Source organism: Frankliniella occidentalis, unplaced genomic scaffold (assembly GCF_000697945.3).
Source record: "Frankliniella occidentalis isolate FOCC.00 unplaced genomic scaffold, Focc_3.1 Scaffold13, whole genome shotgun sequence".
NCBI classification, from domain to species: domain Eukaryota; kingdom Metazoa; phylum Arthropoda; class Insecta; order Thysanoptera; family Thripidae; genus Frankliniella; species Frankliniella occidentalis.
This window is the reverse complement of record NW_026267143.1, coordinates 107,729-115,894: the sequence shown is the minus strand read 5'-3', so window position 1 is coordinate 115,894 and position 8,166 is coordinate 107,729. Positions and strand designations below refer to the sequence as shown.

The following is an 8,166-nucleotide window of genomic DNA, read 5'->3' as shown; positions in this document are numbered from 1 at the left end:
TTCATTAACATTTTATTTCAACCCATCGTTTGCCATCCAATTTAATAACCCTGTAGCGATTCTTTCAATGAATTTGGTTTGTTTTATAGAAGGATTTCCAATCCCTAAGAATTCCCAATCAACGCTAGTGGCGCCAAACCCATTCAAAAGTGTAGGGGCTACTGGGGAATTTTTAACATCAAGCTGAGAAGTCACAACACTAACACAGCATACTCTAAAGTTAAATAATAATTCAGCTTTTAAGGATGTTTCTGAAAGAAACAGAAACCATTTCAAAATCAGTTCTATAAATGTGTATTAAAACTTAATAAAAAAAAAGGATTGAAACATTTGATTTGATGAATTGAATTGCTGAGCACAAATAAAAATAATAGTTTCTTTTAAGGCAATTTTCATCTGCACTTATAACTTCAAAAGTGAAAGAACATAATAAACAATGGAAATTAGTACATAAATAGATAAGCTTAACATTATGAAGAGTTAAAACTCATATTGATCCCAGGAAAGTCAAATGATTCTTATGTTAAGGGATGAAGATGCATTTCCACCATGCTGTGACAGTTTAGACAAAAAAAACTTGAGTCTGTGACTTGAATATAGATATGCTCTGCCACGAGTCAGCAAACATAAGAATACTGTTGTAGGAAATGTTATGTTTTCTTTATATCACTTCTTAGTATACATGCACCATTCCATATAAAAATGTCCAAAAGAGAATATAGGTCTGAATAATTAAGTTAAGAAAAATCAATTGTAAGACAACGAAAAAGATTACACACTGCAGTTGTAAACAACTTGTAAAGGATACAAATAAGCCACCAAGAAATCCATTGGTTAAAAGAGTTCTTCTGTTGGTGAAATATTTTTCCCATCTTACACCAGCTTTCAACAAAAGAAGGCACTGAATAAAAAAAATAACAGTAGTTAGATCAGGTATGAAACATGATTCATCTTGACATATGATAAATAACTGATATTATGTCATTCTTCTTTAAAATTTCTTAGCTTACCCACAAACCAAAAACTGCAAATAGGTAGAAGCCGAATCCTAGAAATCCGGTTAGACCGAGTATCCCAGCTGTCGAACCTGAGAGAGCTGACATTGATGTCCTACAGTATTCGACCACTGCTGCATTATTACGTACTGCACTTTCACTGAAGGCTACAATGTCTGCAATTGAAAATTATTATAAATCATAAGAGAAAAATAATAGCTAAGTGCATGCAAGATGAGATAAGTAATGAGAGCTAGTAAACAAACTAGAAACCACACTAAACCATACTTAAAATTGAGCTTAACACTTTGAAATACACTTAAGGTTGGGAAATTTTAATGATAGAGATTGTATGTATGTGAATAAGTAGGAAATACTAAAAGAAGTCAATCAGAACCCTTTAACCTATTCTAAAAGACTTGTTTCCCCCGCGAGGCTCAAATATCATGAGTCCTACAGAATAAAAGCATTCCCTTACCTCCCGTCCCTCGTGCTGTTTTAACTCTGCCGGCACACATAACTGCGAATTCAATTCAACTTTTAAAAAATTAATAGTGGTGCAGCAACAACAAAATACTGACTAGACAATTGACAAGTCACAAATTCAAGCGGACGACGGTTGGTTTCGTACTCGGCCGACAGATGGCTCTGCTCTGCATCCCCCACCCCCCGACCCCCTTCCCCTTCTTCCTCCTTTTCTCGGGCTCCCCGCGAGCGCCGCTAGCACGGCGAATGCTAATTTCACAATAATGGCAACAACTAGGGGAGTCAGTCTGCTATTTCAACGTAAAACTGTTCAATTAAGTAGTGCAATCAATGGATCGTCAAAGTCGTTCCATATATGTTACAATTGTGATGTTTCTAAACTTCGAAAAGTCCCCCCTCTGCTATCATCCCTTGCTACTGGTAGGTTAACTTTGAAAAAGAACATTTTTTTTTTCTTCCCTGCTGCACGCTATGATGACTGTAATAATATTTTAATTTTAGTCACTGTAACAAATAACAGATATTTATATCCCCCTACTTATGAGTAGTGACAATACTGCCTGTTCTGGATACTTTGTCATCAACAGTTAATTTATTGTTTCGCGTATTTCTCTGTGTCTGCAATACTTTCTGTAACAGTTCAATTAAATCAAAAACTCTTCAAATCTTCTGTTTTTAGGTATGAATTCAATTTTAGCTACATCATGCTCATTCCATAACAGTCCATGCTTATTTAAACAAGATTATTATCAAGTGCTTGGAGTTGCCCGTAATTCATCTCCTAAGGACATAAAAAAAGCTTATTATCAATTAGCAAAGAAGTACCACCCAGACACCAACAAGAATGATCCTAAGGCTGCCAGTAAATTTCAGCAAGTATCAGAAGCATATGAAGTGAGCATTAAAATAGAATGTTTGCTGGTTTTTTATTATTATTAATTTTTTGCCTTTTTATTATTACTTAACAAATTGCTTATTTTTTAAAGGTCCTAAGTGATGAAACCAAACGACAAGAATATGATCAATGGGGAACAACATCTGAACAAATGGGTAGAAGGGGACAGACTGCTGACTTCAAAAATTGGAATTTTGAGTCTGACTTGAACCCTGAGGAACTATTTAGAAAAATATTTGGAGAAGCAGGTTTTAATCCTGGTGCTTTTGGTGAGAAACTTCATGAAACTGATCACATGGCAAACAAACATGGATATGCTGCTGCTGAAGAGGTAGGATTCTTTTTTCTATTGTAATGCCAATTTAAGGTGCTCACTAAAACATACAAAGCAAGTACACTCAAAATACTACTCGTCTGTGTGTACTTGTTTTGCTCATGTTCCAGCAAGCTAAACATATTTTCATTTTTTCAGATTATTTTAAATCTTACTTTCCATCAAGCTGCCATGGGTGTTGTCAAAGAAGCTGTCATCAATGTTGTTGACACATGTGGACTTTGCAAAGGCTCACGTTGTCAGCCAGGAACTATAGCTGGCCCGTGTACTTGGTGCAATGGTTCAGGAATGGAAACTATTAGCAATGGTATGTTCAGTTAGTTGTTTGGGTTTTAATTTGAATGAATTTTCTAACTCTAATTGAGAACACTCTCTTAACAGGTCCCTTCGTCATGAGAAGCACATGTCGTGGTTGCAAGGGCACTGGAAAGTACATCAAATTTCCGTGCCCAGAATGTGATGCAAAGGGTATTGCTATACAGAAGAGAAAAATAAGTATTCCAGTTCCTGCAGGTGAGGGTATTTAAAGTGTGTGTGTTGTTGTTGTTTTTTTTGTGTGTGTGTGTGTGTGTTGAAATATTTGCTGGAGGCTGGAGATGATACTCTGTACAACATTTGCCAAACACTTCTTGGTAATTGTTTTACTATGAAATATACAGCCATTCGTTGTAATATATATTTATTGTAAAATGAAATTCTGTTCAGGTGTGGATAATGGTTATGTACTTAGAATACAAGTTCCAAATCGAGAGGTTTTTGCTACTGTGAGAATTGAAAAATCCAAGTATTTTAAACGTGAAGGAGCAAATGTCCACACAGATGCTACAATATCTCTATCTCAAGCTGTCCTTGGAGGAACTATCCAAATTCAAGGGGTGCGAGAAAATCAAACAGTCCAGGTACTTTTTTGGTCACTAGGTAGTACAGTTCTACACATAATATAAATCAATTGTTCAATGAATATTAAAGCAAATGCTATTATGATTTTCAGGTGGCGCCTCTTACTTCCTCTCACACAGTGATTCGTTTAAAGGGAGCTGGTATAAAGAAATTAGAAGGTACTGGATTTGGTGATCATTTTGTTACATTGAAAATAGGAATGCCCAGCCGTCTCACCAATGAGCAGCAATCACTTATTCAAGATTATGCCGAAACCGAAACAAATACACCAGGCACGATATATGGGATGGATATGAAAACTAAAGGAAGAAAAGGTGAAGATCTCCTCATACAGCAATAAAGTCTTACCTGAAGTATGGAAATTCATGTATTTTATGTTACAGCAGAAAGTGGAGGTGGCTGAAATCCCAATGGATGATGTCTCTAATTTTAAGACCTCCAAAACACACGGAACAAGATTGCCTGTGGTTTTTGAAATGCAAGAACTTCAGAGTTGTTTTTGTATGGATTGCAAAGATTATTAGTTCTAGTCCAAAACTAGGTGCTCAAGCAATTATGTTAGACTTCAAAGTACAACATTGTATACCATTGAAAACAATACATTGATTATAAAGTATCAATTTCAAAGTAAGAGGATTGGCCTTGCACGGCTGCACTTTGCTGTGTATTGTTCTCAATCTTCGGGGGTTGAAAAAAATTCTTCTGGTGTGAGTGGAAGCTTCTTGCTAGTGAGCCTCGTATAATAAATTAATGATATACATACAATGTTACTGATCATTTCAATATAGTACATTTTATCTAATCCTTTTAAAACAAAAATAAAAATGTATATATAAACATATACTTAAGTATTTTTTTATACAAAATGTTATGCTATTGATATATAAACAGTCTTAATCTCTTCAAAATAATAGAATATTGGGTAAAATGCCTAAACAATTAACCTATCTAAAATAAATTACAGGGTCCAACATTATTTCAGTCTTGTATAGATATTCCAATGTTTCTATTAGCATATGCTGTCAGCAACAAATATCAACCTTCTCTGCATTGTCTTCGTTGCACTCATTGTTCAGAAGAATAGCGTCACTCTCTCGTGAGATTTCTCGATGGCGTGAACCCATGGCACGTTCCACTAAAAACTGCATCGCCTTATCTGCAAAACAAAACATAGAGAAGTAGTTTGTAAGAAGTTCGATTGATGTGAACCCAGTTTCCTACCGACAGCCGCACCGCACTCAGTTCCGTACCAACGTTGACGTTGGTCTTTGCGGATGTGAGGAACCACGCCTGGATGCCCTGCTCCTTGCAGAAGCGAGTCACGACCTCGGGCTGGACGCCGTAGCCGGGAATGTCGCACTTGTTGGCCAGCAGTACGATCGGCACGGGCTCTCCGTCGGCCAGGGTCAGCTTCTCGCGCAGGTCCTTGAGCCACTGCAAAACAGGAGACGCGGGAGGTCATGGCCAGCCTACCTTTGTGCCGCCCTCCTCGCCCAGGAAACAACGGACAACATTTCTGGCGATACCGAGTCGAGTCCACCCGCAACGCCTGCGAGACCTCCATCTGACAGTAGCGCTAACAAACGGCAATCCGCATCAAGATGCGCGTAAAAGATCCCACATTTTTAGCGCACTTGATCCGCATGAAATTCGCATTTTACGCTCTATTGCCACAAAATGGCACTAGAACACAAAAACACGCCAAACATGCGGGACCTTTTGGAGCGCATCTCGGCTACTAGTGTATTTGACGTGGGCGTGAGCAGAAAGATTGTCGGTTGATGCCTATTGTAACTTGGAAGCTCATGATCCCCCTTAACTAGGTTGCCTTAGTTCCCTGGCAATCACTGATCCCCGAGGCAGCGTGCTAAACACTCCCTCGCCGGAGCCCGTCCGGGCGTCCAGGGCGGGCCGCCCGCCCCACACAGCTGCTCGGCGGGCTGGCCTACCCAGCGCGTTGCAGGCGCGATCATCGACGTACGTCTTTTTAAAACAGTCCCCTAAAGACTGTCTCTTCCAGAGGGAAAAGTCCCCCCCCCCCCTCACTCTCTATACAGCACAGAGCGGGCCCTCGAGTGTGTGGTTTTAGAACCAGGTAATTTATACAGCATGACGGAATCAGAAAGCTGTTGCCTGTGCGGGAAGAGCCCGAACTGTTCCCTCGCCTCGTCGCCTCACCTAGATAGCGTCGACTCCAGAAACGTTCTGTGCTCTCTAATTGGCAAGGGATGCATCTGTTAGCGCATCCTCCAAGATGCAATTGTTAAACCTGCCCAGTGGTGGCAATTTTGTCTCTTCAGCTTCAGCTGGACAATTTATTTGTGTCCAGTCTAAGATACAAATTTGTCACTCTTGTAACGGATACAATGTGTCCCTTGTCACCTGAGTGTGTGTGGGGCCGGTACCAGAGTCGGGGACTTCCCTTACTTACCTTGCGTACGGACTGGAAAGTTGCTGTCCGCGAGAGGTCGAACACTATCGCGGCGCCAACGCTACAAACAAGAGCCAAATTTAAATTCCTTCCATATGTAATCTCGGAGTGATAGGGGCACCCTCATCGTCGCCTCTAGACTCACGCATATTTGTAGTACACTCTGGTCATGCAACCAAAGCGCTCATGACCCGCAATGTCCCTGCAACAAATAAACAAATTTTATGATTAAAGGATTGTGCGGAGCATTGTTGAGTGAGGTCGCTCAAAGGGGTGACTTTTTCATCTCCTGAGGCCGGGCCGGGCCCAAGCCACTCACCAGAGCTGCAGGTTGATCTTGGTGTTGTCGTCCCACTGCAAGGTTCGCATAGAGAAGTCCGCTCCTATCGTGATTTTGTAGTTGGAAGAGAAGCGGCCTGGAGAGTGAGAACGGCGCGGAGCTTAGAGCTGGGGAAATGCGGATGAGGGAGAGGGGGGGGGGGTCGACGCACGCACATATGCCTTTTGACAAGGCGGAAATTATCGTTACAGGCGTTTTGTAAAAAGTGGGGGGGGGGGTCACCCTTCTACTTGCCTCTCCCCCTGGATCGACGCGCCTATGGCAAAACGCGCAGAAAAGAGGGAAGTCCAGGAGGCTGAATACCCATACGTGCCTTATTATGCTTTCCTTTACCGAATGCCACTGCTCTAACCGCCGCCCCAATACTTACCGTCTGTGTAACGGCGGACGACTGCTGTCTTGCCTGCGAACAAAGCCAAAGGGAAGCACCACGTCAGTCACCCTGTCACCATCAGCTGTTCCGCTCACCTCACCGCCTAGCTTCGCTACTCAGCAATGTCAAGGTCTCCACAGGGGGGGGAGGGGGGGGGGGCTGGGCCCCCAACGCCATCAGGCAATTTTGTCGCATCGATAATCTCGCATAGCTTTGCGGGACCAGCCAGCCCCACCAGCCAGCCGGCGGGCCAGAACGCGTAACGCTCCCCAACTTGACTAACCAGGCCACAACACTGGGAGGCACTGTAGTGACAGCCGTTGGTCGCGTGGTTAGTGAACAAGTAATTTGCTTCTGATCGCACTTGCTAATTATTGTCGACTTGCTCTTCCGTTCAGAAGAAACGCAACGCGTCCAGCGTCATTTTGTTCATGAAAGTGACCGACGATGCCGATTGGAAATAGTTTGATATGTGATTATTACTCCCCCCCCCTCCCTTTCCCCTTACTCTTGCAGGGAACTCCCGGACCTTAGTCGAACGACCCTCCACCTTCGGCCAGGTCGCTATCAGCCCGTCAGCCCTGCGCTGCGCGGCCCTCGCGGTTATCGGCCCGGGCTCCCCACCCTCACCGTGACCCGCCGTACCCCCCGCCGTACCCCCCGCAGGTCCAGCGCGCCGAGGCGGCCGAGGCCAACGCTCTGGGCAAGGAGCGGCGCGCGGCTCACAAAACAAACAGCAGTACAGTTTGGCTTTGTTATAAAATCTTTCCGCGATGCGCTTGTGGTTGTATAAGCCGTATGGGGAACTCGGCACAGAGTCACTCACGGTTACTAACTCGTCACTCTTCGTGCACCGGGCAGCGCCCATCTGGCAGAGTGCACATTAAATTAATGCACCTAAAAGGTACCATACATTTTAGACACATTTAATGCGCATTGCCGCATCCGTCAAAAATGTGATACCTTTCATGGGCATTTTAATGCGCATTGGCGTTTTAACACGCTAAATGCGGCGTGACCCGCACCGTGGGCCCCAATAACACGTGACTGCCGAGCCGACCCGCCGACCCCCTCTGCACCTGACGGGCAGTAAGAAGGGTGAGCACATGCGGGGCCTCTTGGCGGAGAGTGTACACAATGGAAAGGGAAAACAGAGATAACCATAGTGAGCGAAAGCACGTGCGCTGCTCGACTCTGAAAATGAATGAGTGAATCCGAGTATCCCCGAATCAGCAAAAGAGCGTCGTGAGTAAGTAGCTAGCGTCAGCTGACGCACCACAACACGAACCCCGAGCCGAGCGAGGCTCATAAGAGATCTCACAGGAAACGTTTTGCCACCAACTCTTTCCCTCTAAGGTAATTTTCCCTTCCCCTCGTTTCGCCTCGATTCGACTGGTCTGGTCTAGGGGGCA

General features: G+C 43.4%; 3 protein-coding genes across 4 annotated transcripts in view; 1 reads left to right on the top strand and 2 right to left on the bottom strand.

The window, feature by feature from the left end:
• On the bottom strand, positions 1-1,636 carry LOC113210272 (ER membrane protein complex subunit 6-like). The gene is made up of 4 exons (XM_026428161.2): positions 1,474-1,636; positions 1,011-1,171; positions 809-901; positions 1-724 (listed from the first exon to the last, which is right to left on the bottom strand). Exons 1-4 carry the CDS (start codon positions 1,511-1,513, stop codon positions 674-676), a joined length of 345 nt encoding a protein of 114 aa, XP_026283946.1. The 5' UTR covers positions 1,514-1,636; the 3' UTR covers positions 1-673.
• A 37-nt stretch (positions 1,637-1,673) lies between these two features.
• Positions 1,674-4,375, top strand: LOC113210254 (protein tumorous imaginal discs, mitochondrial). 2 transcript variants are annotated; one of them, XM_026428140.2, is made up of 8 exons: positions 1,674-1,901; positions 2,161-2,375; positions 2,468-2,707; positions 2,849-3,017; positions 3,092-3,223; positions 3,416-3,609; positions 3,702-3,924; positions 3,997-4,375. In XM_026428140.2, exons 1-8 carry the CDS (start codon positions 1,745-1,747, stop codon positions 4,011-4,013), a joined length of 1,347 nt encoding a protein of 448 aa, XP_026283925.1. In that variant the 5' UTR covers positions 1,674-1,744; the 3' UTR covers positions 4,014-4,375. The 2 variants fall into 2 exon arrangements, with proteins under 2 accessions (XP_026283925.1, XP_026283924.1); XM_026428139.2 differs by having other exon boundaries at positions 3,994-4,375.
• Positions 4,317-8,166, bottom strand: part of LOC113210255 (ras-related protein Rab-32-like) — a 16,233-nt gene continuing 12,383 nt past the window's right edge. Inside the window, exons 2-7 of the mRNA XM_026428141.2 lie at positions 6,752-6,784; positions 6,361-6,457; positions 6,187-6,243; positions 6,042-6,102; positions 4,861-5,044; positions 4,317-4,766 (exon numbers count right to left, since the gene is read on the bottom strand). Of these exons, the coding sequence (XP_026283926.1) occupies positions 4,633-4,766; positions 4,861-5,044; positions 6,042-6,102; positions 6,187-6,243; positions 6,361-6,457; positions 6,752-6,784 (566 nt within the window). The 3' untranslated portion in view covers positions 4,317-4,632. The remainder of the gene's footprint in view (positions 4,767-4,860; positions 5,045-6,041; positions 6,103-6,186; positions 6,244-6,360; positions 6,458-6,751; positions 6,785-8,166) is intronic.

Excerpts from the sequence above, each read along its gene's own strand:
- LOC113210254 (XM_026428139.2), top strand. The coding sequence starts at position 1,745 with ATGGCAACAACTAGGGGAGTCAGTCTGCTATTTCAACGTAAAACTGTT. Across the intron at positions 1,902-2,160 it reads GCTATCATCCCTTGCTACTG|GTATGAATTCAATTTTAGCT; the intron begins GTAGGTTAACTT and ends TTCTGTTTTTAG. Across the intron at positions 3,925-3,993 it reads GAAAACTAAAGGAAGAAAAG|CAGAAAGTGGAGGTGGCTGA; the intron begins GTGAAGATCTCC and ends TTTATGTTACAG.
- LOC113210272 (XM_026428161.2), bottom strand. The coding sequence starts at position 1,513 with ATGTGTGCCGGCAGAGTTAAAACAGCACGAGGGACGGGAG. Across the intron at positions 1,172-1,473 it reads AACAGCACGAGGGACGGGAG|ACATTGTAGCCTTCAGTGAA; the intron begins GTAAGGGAATGC and ends TTTCAATTGCAG. Across the intron at positions 725-808 it reads GATTTCTTGGTGGCTTATTT|ACCTATATTCTCTTTTGGAC; the intron begins GTATCCTTTACA and ends TTAATTATTCAG.